We start from the raw sequence: 25,013 nt of genomic DNA on the forward strand, positions 1-25,013 counted from the left end.
ACAGTAGAGAGCCCTTGAAAACTGTTAATTGGGGAAGAAATCAATATTCATTTAAACTTGCAGACTATGTGCTTTGTTGTAATGAAGGGTAATGATTTGTTGTACGTTTTATAAAAGTAAAGTGCTTCATGTTAATAATTATGTGCTTCTTGATATTCCTGCTCTGTTGTCATCTTGATCAAGCTTTGAACTCTGCTTTGTCAGGAGAAAAGGCACTGTTTTCCCTCTTGAGTTTTAGGTTATTTAGCATTATAGCAGGGAGGATCAAAAAGTGTTGACTGAAGTGGGTGTTCACAAAGATATAGACTGGTAGAAACATTGTTCTTAATTTGCAGCCTCAGACAACCCACTCTGGAAGGCAGCTCGGTGTTCCAGTATGACCTGGAGCAGCTAGTCATGTTAACTTTTGATTGATGTTTCTGTGATGTTGAAACATGCTAACTTGTTAGACTTGAGAACACAAATTAATTTTGCATAGACTGCTCAGTGTCAGACAGATATTGCAAACAACCTTCCTGTTTTGAGGGCTGATGTAAGAGTTTATGTATATGCCAAACTTCTGCTTTTCACAGAAAACGACAGCTGTGGTTTTAAGTGCAAAACACTTTTCAGGACTATTCAGTTACTCCTTGTAGAATTGCAAGCGAAGGCAAATTACATTATTTTTTAAACCAGTGGTTCCCAGTTGGTGGTCTGCAGACCTCAAGGGATCAGCGTAACCCATCTAGGGGGTCTGTGGCACCATTCACATAACAAAAACTACTATAGATATCAAATTTTTCAAAAACAGGCAGTCCTTGGCTTTGCTTTTGAAAAATGGGGTCATCAGTAGTTAGATAATTGGGAACCACTGTCTTAAACTATACGGGTTTAGTACCTCACAGATGGTTGATTCCTACTATGGCATGTAGAGTCAGTAAAAGAGCATATACCTCCAGTCTTTTTCATTTTAAATCTACTTTCTATATGAGTAGGTGCCAGGATTAAAGGTAACTAATGGCCTTCTGAAGCATAGAAGGGACTCTTCCCCTTTTGCAAATGAGGCATCTGTCACTAGAGTAGTGCCACTTGCAGCGCTGAGTTTGGCATTATTTTCTGTTAGGTGTTGGACCCATGTCTTATGGGGTAGTCCAGCTTTTCTAGCAGTGTTGGATCATTATCTGGTTGCTTCACAATATTCACAAATGTATATTGCTACCAGAGTAACCCTTGGTTGTTCATAGCCATGAGATACCAGCCTAGATAAGTGTATTGCATTGCATTTGGGAAATGCTAAGGCTTTGCTGGTTTACAGAACAGGTGGATACATTATTCAGTGCACTAATGCTTGGTAAATATCTTCATGTAGATTTAGATTTCGTCATCTTGAAAAGTATTCCTGACCCAAACTAATGAAGGAACTAAAACAGTGAAATATAACATACAAAGGTTAAAGAGATTTCCTTGTTGCAAGTCATACCGCTTCATGTTTCATCTCTCCACCTGTGTGGTAATAGTTCCTTGTCTACTCTTTCTTTGAGGCTACCTACTGTAGTTTGTATTCCATATTTTGCACGACTGAATTCATGACTCCAATGCAGGTATTACTGTAAGAAAAAAAACTATTAAACAAAAGGATTCTTCTACTGGGCAAGCTAAGATTTCTCAGCACATTAAGGTAGAATATGGGAGTGTTACAAGCGAACAACAGAATATCAACTCATGACAGGGGTGTGAAATCTCAAACAAGAACCACCAGGTTATTGGGCAGTGTCACATCTCAAGAACATTCCAGTGAAGATACTGACATGACAGATATCCTTAATCTCTCTGTAAATATTTGTTTTGCTAAGGCTTCCCTGAACATGGTGGATATGATCTTTTCACTAGCTTACAGATAACTGCTGTGTTTTTTATTGTAATGGAGAGAACTATAGACCAGTTATGGATAACCTCAATCCTGGGGGCCAAATGTGGCCCTCCAGGTCCTGGGGTGCCTCCCAAGATACACCTCCTCTCACCAGACCAGTTCCACACACTCCATGGGTGCTGTTGCCCGTATGGAATGTATTTTTAAACTGTGACCTTGAGGTAGTGGTTGAATGGGGGTGGGGTGTAGAAACCTCTGGCAAGGCTGCAATGTCACCTACCATAAAAAGGTAAGAGTCACATCTGTTGCAATTCTGCTTCTGACCCTGCTCACCACTGGCATCCCTGGAAAGTTGTCCACACAGGAATGTGGTCCTTGAAAAAGGTTGTAGAGTTAGGGAACCCAGAGGTCTTCTAGTCCAATTGCCTGCAACACAGGAACCTCAATTAAAGTATCCATGACAGATGGCCAGCCAGCTTCTGCTTAAAAGCCTCCAATGAAGAAGAGTCCACAACATAGAGATAATCCTCCAGTTTTTATTTTGCTGTCTGTCAAAAGTATCATACAGTGGTACCTTGGATTACATACGCTTCAGGTTACACATTCCACTAAGCCAGAAATAGTGCTTCAGGTTAAGAACTTTGCTTCAGGATAAGAACAGAAATTGGGCTCCGGCAGCAGGAGGCCCCATTAGCTAAAGTGGTGCTTCAGGTTAAGAACAGTTTCAGGTTAAGAACGGACCTCTGGAACGAATTAAGTACTTAATCCGAGGTACCACTGTAATCCCATACTTTGGGGGCTGAGGTAGAAAAGAGAATATGGGTTGTGCTTTCTTGTTGCTTTCAAACTTCCCTTAGTGTTTGTTGATAGGAAGACTTTCCTTTATAGGCTAGGCACATTATCCACAGTTAAATTTATTCTAAATTTTGTAGTATTATTTTAATATCTATGCATGCTCATGGGCGTAAAGTAGCTGCTTCAAGTTGAGGGTTCAACTGACATCATAAAATGTATGAATTGTTTTTTGAAAGTCTTAATATGGTACTAAAGGCATATTGATGATTACTTATAGCGTTTACCATCTTGCACTTGAAAGGCTTCAAAGTGCTTCACAGACCTCCTTGCAAGCTGTAAGATCAAGTTAGGTCAGTATCCTCACCACATTACAGAAGGGGAATGGAGCTTGAGAGTTTATGGCTTCTTGAAGGCAGTTCTAGTGGGTTCATGTGTTCTCTGGAGATCTATGTTTATAGGCAATTTTCCATCTCTAGTTTTCTATCCTACTTAAATAACATTCCTGAAATGAATATTTTAATCTTCCCCAAAATAAATAACATAGAATAACTTGTACAAAGTTAAGAATAACTGTCCTGCTACAATTATGGTTCTTAAGAGATCCTTAGAATGTCATGATGGATCAAAATGCGAATTGAAAGGCAAAATTGGGCTGTGGAGTTATGAACTTCTTGTTTTGACTTTTAATTGTGCAAACTCACCTCTACCCTTAGGAGAATCTTCTTTAACTTAGCTGCTTTAGTTGATGACTTTCATCTGTGTAATTTTTTAAAAAATGCTCAGTTGCAAAACTACAAATAAAGGTCTCATATATTGACAAGCTCTGAGATCCAGCCCCATCAAGCTTAAAAAATCACAATCTGGTATCATCCAGTGGACACTGATGAACCAGGACAAGTTTAGAATCCCCAAAACATTGTCCATTTTGGGAAGTGTTCTCTTTGTGGATGAGTGTATGGGGAACAGTATTCTTGCTGGAGGCTGAAGGGAATGACAAATTGGAGGGGTGCTTTTCCAATGAGAAGCACCGTGGCTTCTTCTCACTAAGAATATTTTGATACATGATTCTTGCTAGGCTTAAGGATTGACACAGAATGATGAACCCCTGAATGTTAATCCTGCAAGTTACGAAGATTGTTCGCTTTCACTCTTGGCTGCTGGGGATCATTGGCTTGAGTTCACACAGTTGAAAATGCCATGGGGAGCTGGAATAATTGAGGGCACTTTCCCTGCTATTTTGTCTCAAACAATGGGAGAACAAAAAGAATGGTCCTGCTAAACGCGGGAATGGGGAAGTGCAGGCAGGTCTCCTGCTAACATTGCTTCTGGCCATGTACAAACTGCCTGCTGCATTAGTTTCCATGGAGGCAGCATGCCGCTGAATGCCAGTTGCTGAGAACTGCAGGAGAGAAGAGTAATGTTGTGGTCAAGTTATGTTTGTAGGCTTCCCATGGGCCTGTGGTTGGCCGCTGTGAGAACAGGGTGGTGGGCTGGATGGATCCTTGTTCTGGTCCAGTAGGGTTCTGCTTATGTTCTTATGGAGGATTTTCAAAGTGACAGTATAGATAGTGACTCTTCAGTACAAGTGCTGCTAATTTAGACAGTGAGTGCAGGATTATTTATTGTTTTCAGAATTCTATCACTTCTTATTGTTTTGTTCAGAGTTCCTTGCCACTGAAAAAAGTATTTTTTGATGTCACATGGAAAATGTGACATCAACTATCATGATGTTTTAGGGTTGCCATATTTTGAAGAGCAAAAAAAGAGGACACATTTGCCAACTTCTACTTTTAACTACAGAGCTCTTACAGCTATAGAAGCTGTGATAGATATATTGTTAGTAGCAATGTTCTTAACTTTTAACGTAGTAATAATAATAATAATAATACATATTTCTCTCTCACTTGCCACATACACCTTTGTGAACATAAGTGTGCACAGAACAATTTATTAAACTGTTTAACATGTATATTCCATTTATGAAAAACAGTGAGAAATGGGAGCGTGATGCACGAGGCTTTAAAAATTGTATTTATCTTTTGTAAAAAATCTTGGATTAATGTAAACAAAAAACCAAACAAAAAAAACCGAGGACATTTTGCCAAATTTTAAAAATCTGCCTGGACAGAAATTTTAATCCTGAAAAAGAGGACCTGTCCAGGAAAAAGCTCATGTTGCAACCAGACCTGAAAAAGAGGACAACCCTATGATGTTTGCACTATTAAGTCATACTCAGATGAGGCCTATTGAATTCAAGGTACTTAGGTCTATTGCATTCAGGGGGTCTTCTCCTAGAATGGCTGGCTTCCCTTTTATCCCTCATAGTGTATCGAATAGCAAAGAGCATCACTGACACATAATGTTACGTTTTTGCTGGTTTATGTAATGGTTAAGGAAACAAGTCCTTGCTAAATGCTGGATTACTGAATTTGGTTATGTTTGCCCTTTTTATTTCAACTCAGATGATGTTTGCATACAGCTGCTAACAGTCTTTAAACAGATTTCTAAAGTGGGAGATTCTAAAAGTATATCTAATTTTGGAAAAACCTACATTATTTCTAAACATCTAGGAAACTGACACATGTTTCCTTGTAAACTTGAAAAGAAAAATCCCTGCTGGTTTCTTTATCTTTGAGAGGTGATTTTTTACAAGCATCCTGATTCTCCTCTTGCAGCAGTACCCTTGCCTTTTTCTGGTAGCATCCAGTCCTTGGGGTGGGGTACAGCTGGGGATGAAGAGTTAGAAGTGGAAAATTCCATGAGGCTTTAGAACAGTTTTAGCGCTGAAGGAAATAGTCTATGCAATTATCAGCTGGTTTCTAAAGAGGAACAATTAGGCAAGCTGGGAATGTTGCACAACTGCTGCGGCTTGTACTAAAAAAAAGTACAAATTGGAACATGCTCCAGGTTCAGGCCTTGTTTGTAGTGCATAAGTTCCCTGGGCCTTTGCAATTCTGTATTTGCAAAGGGCTGAGTAAAGTTCCTGGGAAAGATAACTCCTGGGTTGCAAAATGTTACTGCCTAGCATCTATTAGCATAGCCAGTGTGATGGGATAGTGCTTAGGGCAGGGGTCAGCAAACTTTTTCAGAAGGGGGCCGGTGCACTGTCCCTCAGACCTTGTGGGGGGCCGGACTATATTTTTTTTTGGGGGGGGGGAGATGCAAGAGGGAGACAGTGCTCCTGAAGGTAGGAGTCTATCAATTGATGAAGATGATCATCCAAATGTCACAGACCAAATGGAGCAAACAGCACGCAGACCTAGTGGTGGGAGGAAAAAATCCTTAAATAAGAGACACGGGGGAATGATTAATGGACTTCAATGTCTGTACACTAATGCGCAAAGCCTGGGAAATAAACAAGATGAGCTTGAGCTCTTGGTACAGCAAACTAAATATGACATAATAGGCATCACTGAACCCTGGTGGGATAAGTCCCACGATTGGAATGTAATAATGGAGGGATACAATCTATTTCAGAGAAGACAAGAAAGGAGGAGGAGTGGCGTTATATGTCAGGGATGTGTATACCTGTGAAGAGATCCAAGATTTAGAACCTCAAAGCCAAAGTGAGAGCATTTGGATCAAAATTAAGGGAGAGAATAATAACAGGGACCTCATTGTGGGAGTTTACTATAGATCCCCAAGCCAAACGGAGGATATAGATGATGCCTTCCTGGAACAGATGGCCAAGCATGCAAAAGTAAGGGAGATAGTAGTAATGGAGGACTTCAATTACCCGGATATTTGTTGGATGTCAAACTCAGCCAAGAGCATAAGGTCAAACAGATTCCTCACTGGCCTTGCAGACAACTTCATTGTCCAGAAAGTGGGAGAAGCAACAAGAGGAACAGCCATTTTAGATCTGGTCCTAACCAATGTTGATGACCTGGTTAGTGGGGTAGAAGTGGAAGGATCATTAGGCGCGAGTGATCGTGCTCTTCTGAAGTTTACTATACAGCGGAAAGGAGCAGCCAAGCATACTAGGACTCAATTTCTTGACTTTAAGAAAGCCGACTTCATAAAACTTAGGGAAGTGCTGGGTGAGATCCCATGGACAGTAATACTAAAAGGAAAGGGAGTTCATGATGGCTGGGAGTTTGTTAAGAGGGAGATAGTAAAAGCACAACTTCAGACAATACCAATGAGACGGAAACATGGAAGGTGCCTAAAGAAGCCAGGGTGGCTATCTAAAGAACTTTTAACTAAGATTTAAAAAGGATGTGTACAAAAAAATGGAAAAGGGGGGAAACCACCAAAGAGGAATTCAAACAAATAGCCAGCATGTGTAGACACAAAGTCAGAAAAGCTAAAGCACAGAATGAACTCAGGCTTGCTAGAGAGGTTAAAAGCAACAAAAAAGGCTTTTATGGGTATGTTCGTAGCAAAAGGAAGAACAAAGAAACCGTGGGGTCACTCAGAGGAGAAGATGGTGAAATGCAAACAGGGGACACAGAAAGGGCTGAACTCCTCAATGCCTTCTTTGCCTCAGTCTTCTCCGATAAAGAAAACAATGCCCAACCTGAAGAATTTGGAGCAAATGATTCAGCAGAATCATTTAGCCCAGAATAACTAAGGAGAAAGTACAAGAATACTTGGCTAGCCTAGATGTATTCAAGTCTCCAGGGCCAGATGAACTGCATCCAAGAGTATTAAAAAAACTGGCAGATGTGATCTCAGAACCACTGGCAGTCATCTTTGAGAATTCCTGGAGAACAGGCGAAGTCCCGGCAGACTGGAGGAGGGCAAATGTTTTCCCTATTTTCAAAAAGGGGGAAAGAGAAGACCCAAATAATTACCGTCCTGTCAGTCTGACATCAATACCAGGGAAGGTTCTGGAGCAGATCATTAAGCAAACAGTCTGTGAGCACCTAGAAAGGAATGCTGTGATCACCAATAGTCAGCATGGATTTCTGAAAAATAAGTCATGTCAGACTAACCTGATCTCGTTTTTTGACAGAATTACAACCCTGGTAGATGAAGGGAATGCAGTGGATGTAGCCTACCTTGATTTCAGCAAGGCATTTGACAAGGTGTCCCATGATATTCTTGTAAAGAAGCTGGTAAAATGCGGTCTTGACTATGCTACCACTCAGTGGATTTGTAACTGGCTGACTGACCGAACCCAAAGGGTGCTCATCAATGGTTCCTCTTCATCCTGGAGAAGAGTGACTAGTGGGGTGCCACAGGGTTCTGTCTTGGGCCCGGTCTTATTCAACATCTTTATCAACGACTTGGATGATGGACTCAAGGGCATCCTGATCAAATTTGCAGATGACACCAAACTGGGAGGGGTGGCTAACACCCCAGAGGACAGGATCACACTTCAAAATGACCTTGACAGATTAGAGAACTGGGCCAAAACAAACAAGATGAATTTTAACAGGGAGAAATGTAACGTATTGCACTTGGGCAAAAAAAAATGAGAGGCACAAATACAAGATGGGTGGCACCTGGCTTGAGAGCAGTACATGTGAAAAGGATCTAGGAGTCTTGGTTGACCACAAACATGAGCCAACAGTGTGACGCAGCAGCTAAAAAAGCCAATGCAATTCTGGGCTGCATCAATAGGAGTATAGCATCTAGATCAAGGGAAGTAATAGTGCCACTGTATTCTGCTCTGGTCAGACCTCACCTGGAGTACTGTGTCCAGTTCTGGGCACCACAGTTCAAGAAGGACACTGACAAACAGGAACGTGTCCAGAGGAGGGCAACCAAAATGGTCAAAGGCCTGGAAACAATGCCTTATGAGGAACGGCTAAGGGAGCTGGGCATGTTTAGCCTGGAGAAGAGGAGGTTAAGGGGTGATATGATAGCCATGTTCAAATATATAAAAGGATGTCAGATCGAGGAGGGAGAAAGGTTGTTTTCTGCTGCCCCAGAGAAGCGGACACGGAGCAATGGATCCAAACTACAAGAAAGAAGATTCCACCTAAACATTAGGAAGAACTTCCTGACAGTAAGAGCTGTTCGACAGTGGAATTTGCTGCCAAGGAGTGTGGTGGAGTCTCCTTCTTTGGAGGTCTTTAAGCAGAGGCTTGACAACCATATGTCAGGAGTGCTCTGATGGTGTTTCCTGCTTGGCAGGGGGTTGGACTCGATGGCCCTTGTGGTCTCTTCCAACTCTAAGATTCTAAGAGCACCACGAGCCCCAGTAGCTGCTTACCTGTGTCTTGCGAGCAGCAGGGGCTGGCAGCAACGGCGGAGGGACGATGAGCGGCGCGCGAAAGGGCTCCGGAGAGGGGCTGCTTAAAATGGCACCAACAAAGCCCAGCCCCCTTCCTCCTCTAGGCAGGGCGAGGAGAAGCCAGGAGGAGGGAGGGAGGAGGCGCCGCCACTACTGCTGTGGGAGGGAGGGAGAGGGAAAGAATGCACGTGCGCTGGTGATCCACGCGGTGATTCCCAGACCATCCACAGGCTGGATCCAAAGGCAGTTGGGCCTAATCCGACCCGTGAACCTTAGTTTGCCTACCCATGGCTTATAATGTTAACCTGGGGCTAGGAGGACCAGGGTTCAAATCCCCATTCTTTGAAGGAAGGGCCAGTTAGAAATGTAACACAATGTAGCCTTCAACTGAGCTTTTTTAAGGGGAGGAAGCATTTTCAACCATTTGCATTATTTTTGCTTCATAGCATTTCCTATCCTCTCTCCTCCAGTAGGAAGAATCTATAGTCTAACGACAAAGCATTTGAATTGCATGGCTCAAGGACTCTAGTTCAACCCTGACATTTAAGATTAATAATACTAAAGGCTGCAATTATATTTATAAGTGATTAAATACCAGTTTATTTAGAAGTAGTTTAGCAAGGGTTGGACATACTGCCATTAACAAATGACCTACGGTCATACCTCGGATTAAATTTGCTTCAAGTTGAGCGCGTTCAAGTTGCGCTCTGCGGCAACCCGGAAGTAACGGAGCGCGTTACTTCCTGGTTTTGCCGCTTGCGCATGCGCAGACGCTCAAAATGACGTCACACGCATGCACAGAAGCGGCGAAAAGCAACACGTGCGTGCGCAGACACGCCGTCACTAGATACGTTTACCTCTAGATGCGAAGGGGGCTCCGGAACAGATCCCGTTCGTATCTAGAGGTACCACTGTATCAGGTCCTTGTCACCATCAATGCTCTTATTAGAAACCAAAAATAAATTCATAGCCAGCTGTGGGTTGATTGGTTATTTTGTGAATTTCATTGAAGATAACACTAATCTATTTTAACATTAATCTTAAAAAAAATCTTATTTTTTATTTAAACTAGAAAAACATGAGTTACCTAGCTAAATCTTTACTTTTACATATATATCTTTTTCAATTTCTTCAAGGAGTTTAATGTGGCATTCATGGTTCTTAGCATACACACGCTCCCCATTTTATCCTCATGACAACCTCATGAGGCAAGGTTAGGCTGAAAGCAGAAATTGGCCAAGTCACTCAGAGTTGGGACTAGGACCCTGGTCTTGTAGGTACCAATCCCATTCTCTAATCACTACACCATGCTGGCTCTCTTTTTGTTGGTTTTGCTGGAAATTACATAAATTGCTTTGACTGGGTTTTGGTTTTTTGAACCTCACAAAGACATGATGGGTGATTTTTCCATCTTATGTATGCATGTACTTTGTGGTTATCTGTTGTTCACAGACAGAATTTTAATAAATCCCTCCTTTTGTATACAATGATCACATGCCCCCAGTTAATGGTAGATTATTGCTGCTGTGACAATCTGAAGCTTTTCTTTTCATTATAACTTTCCTGAGTTGTTGCTAAGGTTCCTCACAGTCCTTTCTAAAATACACAAATCTTTTGCTGATTTTCCTTTAGCAGGGTAGTGTCACAGCTGCAATTGGCGACTGTAATTAAAAAGACTATCTTTGAGGGATTCGGAAATCTGTGACTAATATCAGATAATGAAATTAGCAGTTCATGTTAATAAATGGGATTAGTAATTTACACAGATTCTTGCCTCAATTACAAGACAGTTTTCTTGCTGTTGTGGTCAGAGAGAACTTTCCATCACTTTTCATTACCATTTCATTCTCCATCCCTTCAAGCTGTGTGAAATGTTACACAAAGATTAGGAGATCACACACACACTCGGCTTAGTTTAAAGAATTTGGGATTTATTTGGTGCTGAATGTCAGGGTGGACTTGTCAGTATTTTGGCTGGGCAATGTTGAGTTTTCAACATCACGGTGTATTGCAGCCAAACATCGCGGTAAAAAACTGCATTGGCCTCAGCCAACAAGGTGCTGGGTGAAACTGCCGTAGCTCTCATCATTGGGACCTGAGGCGCTTTCCCCTTCACACCTTGTGGGCTGTGGCTGATACAGCTGGCCCAGCCTGCTGCTCAGCTGGGGGAGCCCCGAGTCCTCCACTGCTTGCACTCAACCGGCAGAGGACTTGGGGCTCCTTGGCCAGGCTTTGCTGGGGGCAGGGGAGCCAGCTATGAGTCCCCACCCCCACCCCCGCTCCACTCACACACGGCTGGCAGGGAACCCAGGGCTCCTTGGCCAGGCACTGGAGGCAGAGGGGCTCAAGAGCTGTGACAGTTTCACCAGCTATATACCACTGAGTGAAGCTGTCATTGCAGTCTCTCCCACCCCCCATACTGGTCCTGGGTGATATATTGATAATATTGCCCAGTGCTAGTCAGTATATCCCCCTTCTTTATTATAATTCCCTAGATATGAATTAAAATCCTCAGTCTTGGAGAGAGAAAAGGCAGAAACCTCACTTACTATTTTCTTTTTGTGCCCTCCTCCCACTCCCTTCAGAATCATAGAGCTGACCCTGAGGAACTCTTCACAAAACTGGAACGTATTGGAAAAGGCTCATTTGGAGAAGTCTTCAAAGGAATTGATAATCGGACGCAACAAGTGGTTGCTATAAAAATCATAGACCTGGAGGAGGCAGAAGATGAAATAGAAGACATCCAGCAAGAAATAACTGTGCTAAGCCAGTGTGACAGCCCTTACGTAACAAAGTACTATGGCTCCTATCTAAAGGTAATTCTTATGGTTGCTCCATGTCTACTGGAAAAATGCAATTCTTTTCTTTGAAAACAGCAAGATTAATGTTGTGAGATGCAGACCCATGGAATGCTATCAGTTTTTTTAAAAAAAAATTAGGTACCACATTTTGTGGGTGAAGGATAGAGTTTGAGTTCGGTCTGTTCGTATTGTGGTTCTGAAGTTTGCATTCCAAGGTCTTGGTGTGGTCAAAAATTGTAAAGACATTTCAACTCACAGCTTCCAGTTGTTTGTCTGGCCAGTTGTCTTCTTTAGTTGTGTTTTTATTGATTTTAAAATACATTTAAAGCTTGGATTAAAAACCCAAAACAAACCAGCAATACTCTCTATTGATGGACTTTGAAACCAAATCATTTCACTCCCTTTGTTGGCATCTATCTGTCTCTGGAGACAATGGAGGAATGCACCTTCGGGGATAAAGTCAGAGAGTTGGAGATTTACAGCAGTTGTATTGCAGGTGGGGCAGAGGAAGAAGTCTGGCTTTGCTGCTACAGGTGCACCATCTCTCTTCTTCTCTCTGTGCTCCTCCCAGTGGCACTCCTCCGTACCCTCAGTCATCCACAAGTTTTCAAAAATTCCCATTGTTTGCTCTCCATGAAGATGCTGTGGATGGAGCAACAGATATGGGGAGGGATAGAGCAGACTGTGAGAAGATGAAGAGTTTCCCGAAGGGGTGATGTGGAATGAGAGAATATTAAGACAAAGAAGTGGGGTGGAAAGCTACCTGTCTGGTGTCTTTCTTTTTAAAATAAAGGTTTTTAATGCTTTGTTCTCTCCTATCAAATCCATTCCCTCTTCCCCTCAGTTATTTTCATACATACTTGTTTGAGCCTGAGATGTTTATCTTTCTGACCTCTCTCTCTCTCTCTCTCTCTCTCTCTCTCTCTCTCTCTCTCTCTCTCTCTCTCTCTCTCTCCCCCCACACACACACAAACACACACACCACTTCTCCTTATACAGCAGAAGCAAGCATCCTAAATCATTTTATTTCTTTTATGTAAGGAAGCAAACTGTATTTTAGTTCTTTACCCTATTGCTGTGCAACTTCAGGAGTCTGCTCCTTTTTATTTCATTTATTCTCTAAAATAACTACATCTCACTTTAAAGAAGACTGCTAAGAAAGATAAAGTTGAGGTAAAAGAATATTAAAATAAATTGGTATACATTAAGCTAGTAAGACACAGCACCACTGCTAGAACAGCACATTCAGAATCACAGTAGTAATCCAGTAGGCCCTTCCTAAAGGTTTTACAGAAGAACCGCATTCTCCCTGCTTGGCAGAAAGCTGGGACTTTTCTGTGGAGATGTCTGGTGATTGTTCTAGTGCCTAAGCTAGAAGAGAAGAAGCCATTTCATCCTCTAGGGAGAATTGGATCATTGGCATGCCAGCAAAAATGTCCTCATTAACACACTGCACTTGGGTGTGCGTGCCAGTGGGAAGAGGGTAATCTGTTCTGCCTTCCCTGGTCCTGCCCCCAGTTAGGATCAGACATTTCAACTAATGCAACTAATTGCATTTCCTCAATGGCCGTATTTTTAAAATAGCAAACCATGTTTCCATACTAAAAAAAATAAAATGTAAAACTGTTATGAAAAATCAGTCAGTGACTTTAGGGAGCTTATGACTGGTATTCTGTGTGGTTTCACAAGTACTTACAACATGCAGAAAAGTCAAACATACGATATTGAACAGAAACATCACAGCACAATCTTACCACAAATTGCCAAGGTTCTACAGACCAGGACACTTTGGCAGGAATTACAATGGAAATATTTTTTTAACCCTAATGTCAGATGACCCACCTTCAAAAGAAATAATTGGGACCACGTTCTTAAATGTGTTTCTGATTCCTTTAGATCTTTGCAGCCTGTTTTGAAGTCCAGTGAGGTTGCAAGCAAAGATACCTGCTGAAAGTGGCAAGTCTTGCTTTGGGCAGAGATCAACTGCACTTCAGAGTTCCCAGTTGGGAACTGTGTAGCACAGCAGATCTCAGCAGGGTTTGCTGTAAGCGCCAGCCACCTAATTGGTGCTTATAGCAAGCCCCTTCAAGGGCAGATCTTTCACACTGCCAACCTCAATTCAAGTTGGTGATTTAAAGGAGGAATTGAGCACATTTAGTGTGTGCTCATTTTTCAATTTAGCCATGACTTGGAATGTTTCTGCAGCTGACATTAGGCATGAGGAAAGTGGCCATGGTTTGTGCAAAACTTCCTGGCAGGCTAAACTCTCAGACTTGATGGACCTAATTAGGTCCCTGGGCTGGAGATTCCATGTCCCTGCTCTAACACGTCATAATTTTAAACCAAAAAATCATTCAAAATTCAATAATTAGGCGCTGTCCTCTGCTCTGTATACAGGCTATACTTTCTTGTCCTGTAGTAACTTCCAAGGAGTGTTCTTGGATGCCTAGGTGAAAACTATACACATTCAGCTACAGTTTATAGTAGAGACTTCATTGAGGCATTCTTGGAAAAACAGTACTTATTTTGGCTCTGCAAGCAGATTGCACTCAAACCATCCAAAGGTATCTGTGTGGCCCACATAGTGTTAGCCTGAGAATGAGTTCTCATTAAAGGTTTTTCTTCCTAGCACAGTTGGGCTTTGTGAAAATTGCTAAAAGTAGCAAATGCCTTCCCTCTTAATTCTGACCATTGGAACAAGCCTTCATAGTATAAATACAGTCTCTAATCCTTCATGATTCTCAACAAACTGTGCTCTATTCAGTGCTGGACATGGAGTATGGCTGCCCTGCCCCTTTATTTGCTTGTTCAATTACATCCGTATTTCGTGTGTATTCAGAAAATTGAACTGGGCTAAAATTCAACCTTAGATGGAAATAAATTGCTGACAAATCTTTTGTCTGACGTTCTTGTGGAGAGGCTATTGCCTCTTATCAGTTAATTTCCTTCATTTGAAGCCCTTAGCTATGCTGATAGCTCTGAGTATCTGTAACTAATAACTGAAATGTTTGATTAAGACCAGTTATATTTGTTCTAAAATCTATATTCTGCCTGTGTATGAAGGAGATGATCAAATGTTGATTTAGTAGCATGTGTTATCATTGTTTTTTATTTTGCTCATAGCTGCCCTTTTTTTTTTGTAAATATCACATGGTTATGTTGGTAATACTGTTTATGTAATTCATGTCATGAGCAGAATTAATATGACAATTTGTTTATGGTCTTTATTATTAAAAATAGACCTCAAATAATACTTTAAAAATCAGACCAGGATTATTCATTTTCTCTCCCTCCCTCCCTCTCTCTCTCTCTTCTCTCTCCACGTGCACATAGGCACACATACATATAAAAAGTGTTTTTTGAGGGTTGTGTGTATATATATATTGCTCTTGAAATGCCAGTTAATAAAATAGTCTCAACAATTCCAATTGTAAACCCACTTATTAGAAGGTAAATCCAAGTGAGCTCAGTGGAACTTGTTAATGACTATACTGTTAGGATCCATTTACTGTTAGCCATGTTCAAATATATAAAAGGATGTCACATAGAGGAGGGAGAAAGGTTGTTTTGTGCTGCTCCAGAGAAGCGGACACGGAGCAATGGATCCAAACTACAAGAAAGAAGATTCCACCTAAACATTAGGAAGAACTTGCTGACAGTAAGAGCTGTTCGGCAGTGGAATTTGCTGCCAAGGAGTGTGGTGGAGTCTCCTCCTTTGGAGGTCTTTAAGCAGAGGCTTGACAACCATATGTCAGGAGTGCTCTGATGGTGTTTCCTGCTTGGCAGGGGGTTGGACTCGATGGCCCTTGTGGTCTCTTCCAACTCTATGATTCTATGATCCTTTATAAGTGGAATGCAGTTCACCTGCTTTCCATGTAGCATTTTCCAGATTCATTACAACAGCCAAATATATAATATTGATGCCAGAGAACGAAACAGTTCAAAATAAGTGGAGGATGTCTTCTGTTAAAAAGAAGAAGCATACTTTCACATTATAGCATTTTCACCTGGAAATGGTTAACTGACAGTCTCATAGCTGTATAAATAGCCCATTTGGTTCAGATGCAAATGTCTTGAGTGGTAAAACCTTGTCATTGGAGCAGTATTTGAAGAGATTAAAATACCTTTCTTCAGGATTAGTTAGTATTCACAGTTCATCATGCAAGCTTTTCAGATGCACTTTTTTTCTCTCATGATGGATGATCAGGTGGTGCAAAGGGAAAATGGAATAGTGGCTCTAACTCTGTTTTTATTGATAGATGTTCCACTCTTATGCTAAGATTATCATTGTACAGTCATACCTTGACTCCCGAACACCGCAAACCCGGAAGTGATTGTTCTGGTTTGCGAACGTTCTTTTGAAACCCAAACATCCGACGGGGCTTCCTCAGCTTCTGATTAGCTGCAGGAGCTTCCTGCAGCCAACCAGAAGCTTCAATTTGGTTTCTGAACGTTTTGGAAGTTGAACAGACTTCCAGAACGGATTCCGTTCAACTTCCAAGGTACGGTTGTATAGTATAACCATAAAACCAAATGAAATAAAGGAGACCCACAACTTACATGGGGGTTTCAGGGATAGTGCATAAAGCCAAAATCATATTTAGTCGAAACACATTGGGTTCAATGCCTGGTATGGCCACTGAAGTTTTTTCGCGCAGGTGCCCACCCTCTTTCTGCTCCCCCTTTTTAAAAGCTGAACGTGAACAAGTTAAATGTGCGTATATTTGCAGTCTGTTGTGTTATAAAAGTATAAAAATAACTAACAGCCAATTTGTAAAAGCAATTACAGATAAAATATAATAAAGCCAACAATTAAAAGACAAAACAAAAATTAGGTGTGTGGTTTTTTGTTTTGTTTTGTTTTGTTTTGTCATACCCTAAATCGTAAACCAGCAACTTCAACAAAACCCAGAAGCAAATAGGAAGCCAGTTGACCTGACAGAATAGTGAGCACGAAACAAAAATCTGGCTACCATATTTTGGATCACAGAGAGTGCATTACAATAATCCATAATGAAAGTAAACAAAACTTAGATGACTGGGGCAGGTTCCACCTTCTGTGGCAAAGGCTACAGTAGATCTATCAGCCACCATTCTGAGCATTGGAGGAATGCAATGGGATCAAGAATAACATCCAGTATTTCCAAAGAGGGCCCCTCTGTGCTTATTTGCCTTGTGATATGATCTCAAGTCAGAGAGAGCATTGCTTCAACAAAGTTCTAGCCTAATTAAACCAGCAACAGCTTCATCCCTTGTCACCACGCTGGGCATTGCATTTCTAAAATAATCTGCAAACAAGGGTTTACTGCCATGTCCTTACTCAAACATAGATACTGTTTAAAACAAAAAAACCTTATTTTAACAGCAGTTATTGGTTCAGTAATCTTAACACTATTTTCACAAAGGTCCTGCATTAGCAAAATATGAAGAGCCATTGAATCAGAATATTCTACTATCTGCATATAGCACCTTCCTTTAGGTACTGTGTGGACTGCCACGCTGTGGTCTTTATAACTGATCCTTCTACCCAACAGTTCATTGAAATGATGAAGTGAGCTGATCTACTAATCTCTTTTGAAAAGCCTAACACTTTATCTGCATTCATTTTTAGGGCACAAAGTTATGGATAATCATGGAATACTTAGGTGGGGGATCAGCACTGGATCTGGTAAGTGTCTTCTAATGGTTTGTGCCTTGTTCATTTTCTAGTTAGCTTCTGCATTCTTACTTATTACTAAAATTTGTACGCTACTTTTCCATGTAAAAATGCTCAAAAGTAGCTCATTTCAAAGCAACAAGAATGTAACTCAGTACATCATTACAATAACATTCAAATATGGATAAAGCAATTCAAAGTACAGTGGTACCTCGGGTTAAGTACTTAATTCGTTTCAGAGGTCCGTTCTTAACCTGAAACTGTTCTTAACCTGAAGCACCACTTTAGCTAATGGGGCCTACTGCTGCCGCCGCACCGCTGGAGCACGATTTCTGTTCTCATCCTGAAGCAAAGTTCTTAACCCGAGGTACTATTTCTGGGTTAGCGGAGTCTGTAACCTGAAGCATATGTAACCCGAGGTACCACTGTATAACAGCAATCCAGTGATCTAGTAATAACATTCTTAATATTCAAAGTGTGACTTCTTTCTTTTTATAATTTATGAGTTGATAGTTTTTGAAGTTTTTTCAGTGAACATACTTCCTTTTTCAAGAAGTTTAAATATCCATGTCAAGGAATAGGTTTCAAGTGTAATTTATGACAGAAGTCATCATTAAATTTAATTCACAGTTCTGAAATCTCAACACTGAAGCCAGATCATCTCCTTAATATGCTAATGTTCAGAGCATTATGTAACTTTTCTGTAGATCATTCCCTCCTCCAAGAAGGGGACATGTCATTTTGTAACTGCTTTGTGTAAATTGCCAGTTGCACTTATAGTAGTCATCGTCATTGTAGTAGTAGTAGTAGTAATAGGACTCTTGTCAGTTAGGCAATGGTTCCTTCTACTTGCAGTTGGTGTACTGAAGCTCAGAGGATTTTGACTGAAGCTACCAAATGACTCAGTGTTTGGGCATGGCCTGGGATTCCCTGATCCAACTCAAACATTTTTTTTTTGTGGAGAGAAGCTGCCTGTCTTGTGGCACAATGCTCCTCTTGGTGCAATGACTACAGTGTCCCTTTATGTCTAGTTGTAGATGAGTTTGAGGTTGTCTACCTTGTGTCTTAAAAAACAATATATTACCAAAAAGTGTACCACACCTTCTACTTTTCAGTATGAGGAAGATTTGTTGCTGTCAAAACACAAGTTTCATTAATAAACTGAAAGGTGAGATGTTTTACCAGTTTCGAATAGACAGAAATGTTTTTCTTGGAAGCAGATTCCAGGAGTGTGCTATGGAAGCAAAAGCATGGTTAATATTCAATGTTGAAACTGACCTGGTTTTTCCATTTTTGGCAGTTTAAATTTAAGCCATGAAAGGGCCCTTTACTTATGACAAACACAGTGTTCACGACGGATGCAGCCTAGGAGGGACTAAAAAAGCAAAGCGCTTTGGGTGGTGATGTGTGGTTTTCCCCTATCCCCCAGTCCAGCTCCACCACAGCCCTATATAAGAGACCCACCCTTTTCCTGTAAGATAATGCTGCTCAGTGTTTATGCTTATGAGATCCTGAAATATTATTAACATTGAGCAACATGTCATTTTTGCAAGTTCTGTACAAACTGTGCCTTAATCCCACTAGAATTTCAACAGCATAGAATTACAAATGGTCTCTGCACATAAGTAGCACTCAGTTCAACCCCAACAGCTACCTTCTGATTTTCTCAGCTGGAATTTGGAAAGGTAAGAAAAGCCTTGCTGTTTGCTGAGTTTTGGGGCAGTTGTCCACTAGGGACAATGGAACAGATTTTTGAGGGCTATGGTTCATATACACACAAATCCATGTATGTTGATTGCTATAGCTCTAAACACTGACTAAAGCATGACATGGTAAATGACCCACAATTCAGATCACTTCACCTCAAACAGCACATTACAACCTGATGAAGGGCAGAATGGAAATTGAAACAAACAGTAAACAGAATTTGACTCGTGTTCGGCTGCAGATCCTCAAGTGATGTGTTAGAGAGTGATAATAGCGCAAATCAGCCCTAGTTTGTGGCTCACAGTCTTATGAACCTCTTACCTAAATCCTCACAGCTGTTGTACTGTACAGTATATTACTGCCAATGGAGGCAGTTGCCCATACATAGTGTAGTTTAATAATGAGCCCTGGTCTCCTTTGCAGGAAGGTGTTGGGGTATAAATCTAATAAATTAAATTATTACTATTCTGTGAGGTGGGATGTATTTTGGGGGAAGGTAATACCATGGTTCTGTGTTCTTGCCATCTTCTCTAAAAGGCTATATTAGTCAAAGCTTCTCAGGAAAGTGAAACCTTCCTAAAGTTTGCCTGACAATGTTTTCAAGTTACTTGTGTTACTCTTCCAAGTTTATGAATTTATACAGTGTCTGTTGTGGAACATTTGTGTTTGAACCTTTTCCTGCAAATCTTTAAAAAAAGAAAAATGACATTTCAAATAACTGTTAACAAACAGTGGATGCCAGGGTTTATGCTTTATTTGAATTATGCTTTGTTTCCTTCCCAAAGCTCCGTGCTGGCCCATTCGATGAGTTCCAGATTGCTACGATGCTCAAGGAAATACTGAAAGGGCTTGACTATCTACATTCAGAGAAGAAAATTCACAGAGATATAAAGGGTGTGTATAAATTTAAATAAATGCAGAGCCCATATCCCTTCAAGCAATAGTTCTTTCTGCTTTTTAATTAGTTTTTTCTGCTTTCTCCTCCTTTCAAGCTGCCAACGTGTTATTGTCAGAGCAAGGAGATGTGAAGCTTGCGGATTTTGGAGTTGCAGGGCAACTGACTGATACACAGATTAAAAGGAACACCTTTGTAGGCACGCCATTTTGGATGGCACCAGAAGTGATTCAGCAATCAGCCTATGATTCAAAAGTGAGTTCTTTGAAATTGGTTTGTGCTTAGAAGTGATGTGTTCATTTTGTGCAAGACATTTGGAGATTTTCAGAACCGCAGTCGTGCCACAGAATGTATGGTATGCCTCCAAATGCGTAATTCTTATAGCTATAGGACAGCTTGAGAATGTGTATTAAAGATCAAAGAGCAAGTTTCTAGCACTAGTGATTATAGCCCAGAACTGTGTGGAGTGTACAAACCAGGAGGGGCCTTCATGAGCTTCCAAGCACTAAAGGAGCATTAGTACTTATTTCCACTGACTTTTGTCCTCCTGTGTTCATTGAGCTTCAGTCTTCTCCCGACTATGCTCAGAACTCTACTAAGCTCTCCTCCGAAAGCCTAAGCAAATCTGTTACCAGAAGGATGGTATGTACTAAGGGTTCTCAGGCTGCAGAGCAACAAGACACTCCTCTTCTTTCACTGCAACTTCCTGAGTTTTCTGGGCTTCCTGTTAAGCTCTTTTCAACGCAGCACAATCACACCCAACTGTTCTTTCCCCTCCCTCCTGAGTGAGCACTTCCACAACTTGTCGTCAACTTGACCCACAAAGGATATTGAAAGCTGAACAATTAGCACTTGCTCTTGAAGGAATATACTTGCTCCACGTAGATAGACATTTATTCAGTGTTTCTGTGTTATATCTTGGAGCACAAGGATCCTATTTGTGTGTGCATGTGTGTTTTGCATCAGTTCAGTTTTAAAGCCTATGATTGGGGAAACAAAGTTTCTGCTACCAGTTTACTGTTCAAGATAGCTAGTGCTGTACAAATATGATACTATTATCTTTCCTCTTTCTCTGCAGGCTGACATTTGGTCATTGGGAATCACAGCTATTGAACTGGCCAAAGGAGAGCCTCCGAACTCAGACATGCATCCAATGAGAGTTCTTTTTCTCATTCCTAAAAACAACCCTCCAACCCTAATAGGGGACTTCAGCAAACCCTTTAAAGAATTTATTGATGCATGTCTAAATAAGGACCCGACATTTGTAAGTGTTAACATTTCACTTCTTCAACATTAGGAAACTTGGGTGCTTGCAGTATTGTTTGTTATGCAAAAGAAAAGGCAGAGAAAAGTGCTGCAGGCTTTTTTTAAAAAAAAAATGTTTAAACTTTTCAGCATACAGTACTATGAAAAACTACTCTAAATAAAAGTAAAAAAGAAACAACAAAGGAAAAGGGGAGAGGTAACAAAGCCCTCTGTCTGAGGTTGATCTTAACCCTTGTCTCACACAAATGGGGGGACGGGACCCTCTCAGCTCTACCTGGGAGCTTTCTTTTCTTCTCCCAGACTCCTACCCTGGGAGATCTTACCTTGCCTTGCCTGCCTTTCATACAGGGTCTTTCACTTTCCATCCATCACCTTCCTATGTGTACCCTCACTAACCTAGAGTAAAGGTAAAGGACCCCTGACAGTTAAGTCCAATCGCAAATGACTCTGGGGTTGCGGCACTCATCTTGCTTTACTGGTCGTGGGAGCCGACGTTTGTCCACAGACCATTTTTGTGGGTCATGTGGCCAGCATGACTAAACTGCTTCTTGCAAAACCAGAGCAGCGCATGGAAACTCTGTTTACCTTCCTGCCACAGTGGTATCTTTTTATCTGCTTGCACTGCGTGCTTTCGAACTGCTAGGTTCGTAGGAGCTGGGACCGAGCAACAGGAGCTCACCCTGTCACAGGGATTCAAACCGCCAACCTTCTGATCGGCAGGCCCTAGGCTCAGTGGCTTAGACCACAGCGCCACCTGCATCCCCTAACCTAGAGTAGAGGACATCAAAAACCAAAACATAGCACAACATAAGCAAGAGTAAAATAGATAGAAGAAGGAAGAAAAAGAGAAAACACTGGAAATAAATATAAAAAAATAGAGAGAAATAAATAAAGAGGACTTCAGATTCTTCGTCTGTCAATTACGTATATAAAAAGAGTTCAAAATTTTCAAAGTGTTCAGGATGGTATCCAGCTGTATTCCAGGGTAATATCCAGCTGTTCTTCAACCTGCTTATTGACGTTTTCCCAATCTTCAACCCGAGGCATCTCAAGTTTATTCGTTTTCCTTTTCATGCAAAAAGTCCAAAAGTGGCTCTACGGTTATTATCACTAAATGTCAAGAATAGTCTGGTATGACAGCTTTTATCTCCAAGAAATTCCAATATCTATTATTAGAATAATAACCCATAGTTATTTATTTGATGTATATTCATTAATATACAGCCAGTTCCATATTCATCCAGTTCCAGATCTTCTGATCCCATTTCCTGTTGGTCATGATTTCCTGACCTAAATTAGGAAAAGGAAAAAAAGTTCCTTCCATTTCTGTTTCTTCCATTCTTTTTTAAGAAGAATCACCAGAGGCTTAATGGCTTTTTCCTCTGAATTCACTCCAACTTGTACACAGGATCCTTTCTCTTTCGGCTCCATCTTTGCCATCTCAAGATGTTTCTTGATATTGCTTATCAATGGTTTCATTCCACTTCTCCAACATCACAACTCCATTGTTTGTCTGTTTCAGTCCTTCAGACACCTATGTGGAAGTTCTTTCATTTCATCATCTGCTGCTTCCCACTTTACCATTCCACTCTCACATTCAGGCAGATCTTTATCAGTATCCCCCTCTCCCCTAGGGTCCTGTGTATTCTTTGGTCTGATCGTTCTCTCCTTTTTCATTCAAGATTTTATGCATCTCAGTTCTAAGGTCTTTCAGGTGCTCATCCAAGAATTGCTGCATGGTACCAACAGTCATTGCAGGGGTTCAACAGTCTCTTTGCCACATTTGGTTCAGTTAGTCTTCATGTTAAGTCTCTGCCTTGAAAACTTGTGTCTGTCTCTTTAAGAAGTGCATTCCTTTCGCACTCACAGGAATGTAGTTTCACTTCTGAAGCCAGCACTTCACAAAGAGGACTGAGAGTAAAAAGTAATATAAATTGAAGATGCTTAACAAGCAGAGCATTCTGATCCGTTTATAATCTTTCTTAATCATTAATAATTAAGATACTTTTTGTTTTGTTTTCAGCATGTTAGCTAATGCCTCTTATCTCACACTCAGTTCATGTTCTTGGTGAAAATTAATTGGCAGACAGATCACTTCAGTCGTAATTGATCCCAATCTTAAAAGTAATTAAAAGAAGGGAGGTTTAGCTGACCTGTTGTCCTAAGGGCTAACATTCAGGGGTATTATGTGGTGTCTGGACACAATAGCAGTTCCTCACTCAAAGATGTATCCTGCATCCAAAAACCTTTCTGGTCTCTGGTGTGAAGAACACCTTTCTTCAGAGCATTTGAGGTTAATCCCTTGATCTCCCTGTATTCAAAGAGAGAGTGTAATAATGAAGATTTACATCTTGGCTATTGTTAATCCCTGCATAATTATCTCTGTTGAGGGACTGTCAGCAATTGAGGACTAGCCAAGCCATCTTCCCTCCCGGAAGTCTCCAGATTTCTCAGACTTTTTAAGGTCGGCATTAATCTACTTGAGGAGCTAGCGTACAGAGTATGCATAAAACAAAATAGAATAGAGAAAATCAGCTGGGTGTTTTTTGGGGGGTGGAGCTGCAGGGGCAAATGGGATGCTTGTTGGATGCTCTGTTCAGTTAAGGAATGAAAACCCTGGAAGGGAACAGAAGGTCATTCAAGCTTAAACGCTTCCAGTCTGCACATCAGTTTCCTTCAGAGGAATCTATTCCCAAAAGACTTCTGTAATAAAGGCACCACAGTGGTTTGTGTTATAATCCTGTTTCCTGCTCTGGCTTTAATGCATACAGTTGCTGCAGAGAACTTGAGCGTTCTCGTTGGTCTAATGCTTGTTGGCATAAAAGTAAGGAAAGGTTTTGGATTACCCGGAGCTCTTGGAGAGGCAGAGTGGAAAGAAACCTAATTTTCAGACATAAAGAGAATGGAGCTGTTTGGACAAATAGTGCACTGCCGTCCAATTACAAAATGCTTGGTAGTAGATGTACCGTATTTTTTGCACCATAGGACGCACTTTTTCCCCTCCAAAAATGAAGGGGAAATGTGTGTGCGTCCTATGGTGCGAATGCAGGCTTTCGCTGAAGCCTGGAGAGTGAGAGGGGTCGGTGCGCACCGACCCCTCACGCTCTCCAGGCTTCGCACACCTCTCCGCAAGCAGCGGGAGCCCAGCGCTGGGCTCCCGCTGCTTGCGGAGAGTTGCCTGCATGCCGAAGCCTGCGTGCGCTGAGCTCAGCGCGCCCAGGCTTCGCGGACCTCTCCGCAAGCAGGGGGAGCGCTCCCGCTGCTTGCGGAGAGCTGCCTGTTTGGGGGCTGGGGTTGGGGGAAGCTCGAGCTTCCCCCGCCCCAGCCCCGCGCCTGGGGGGGGAAATAATTTTTTCCCCTTTATTTCCCCCCAAAAAAACTGGGTGCGCCCTATGGTCCGGTGCGCCCTATGGTGCGAAAAATACAGTAATCTGATCTAATGAGCCAGCTTGCACTATAGCTATTGTAATTTTTTATTTATTTTCGCAAATATCTGCATCTTGCCCTTCCACTACATTTGCAATGTTCAGTAGCTTACAAAAGTTGGGGGGGGGGAGACACTAAAATCTAACAGATTGATGAACATGGGAAGCCAGACCATTTCTCTATCTTGCTCAGTACTGGTTGGTAGCGGCTCTCCAGGGTTTCAGGCAGGGAATCTTTCCCATCTCTACCTGGAGATGCCAGGGATCAAATTTGAGATCTTCTGCATGCTAGCAGATCCACTGTCACAGAGCTACTGTCTGTCCCCTGAGATTAAACCAATCTAAATAATAAGTATGGTAACCACAAAGGAATCCTTAGCACAGCAGATCAATCGCTATAGGGAAGGCCCCTTCGCATGTTCCAATCAGTCACGC

General features: G+C 41.5%; 2 protein-coding genes across 3 annotated transcripts in view; both read left to right on the top strand.

The window, feature by feature from the left end:
- IL13RA1 (interleukin 13 receptor subunit alpha 1) overlaps positions 1–25,013 on the top strand; it is a 439,968-nt gene that overhangs the window by 75,586 nt on the left and 339,369 nt on the right. The gene's annotated exons all lie outside the window — the stretch shown is intronic.
- Positions 1–25,013, top strand: part of STK26 (serine/threonine kinase 26) — a gene marked incomplete at its 3' end in the record, with an annotated part of 41,777 nt that overhangs the window by 11,139 nt on the left and 5,625 nt on the right. For both annotated transcript variants that reach the window (XM_081896989.1, XM_081896988.1), the window contains exons 3-7: positions 11,414–11,644; positions 17,241–17,297; positions 19,778–19,886; positions 19,985–20,142; positions 20,966–21,151. In XM_081896989.1, coding sequence (XP_081753115.1) covers positions 11,414–11,644; positions 17,241–17,297; positions 19,778–19,886; positions 19,985–20,142; positions 20,966–21,151 — 741 coding nt within the window. The remainder of the gene's footprint in view (positions 1–11,413; positions 11,645–17,240; positions 17,298–19,777; positions 19,887–19,984; positions 20,143–20,965; positions 21,152–25,013) is intronic.

This window comes from Podarcis melisellensis (genome assembly GCF_964234715.1).
Source record: "Podarcis melisellensis genome assembly, chromosome: Z".
NCBI classification, from domain to species: Eukaryota; Metazoa; Chordata; class Lepidosauria; order Squamata; family Lacertidae; genus Podarcis; species Podarcis melisellensis.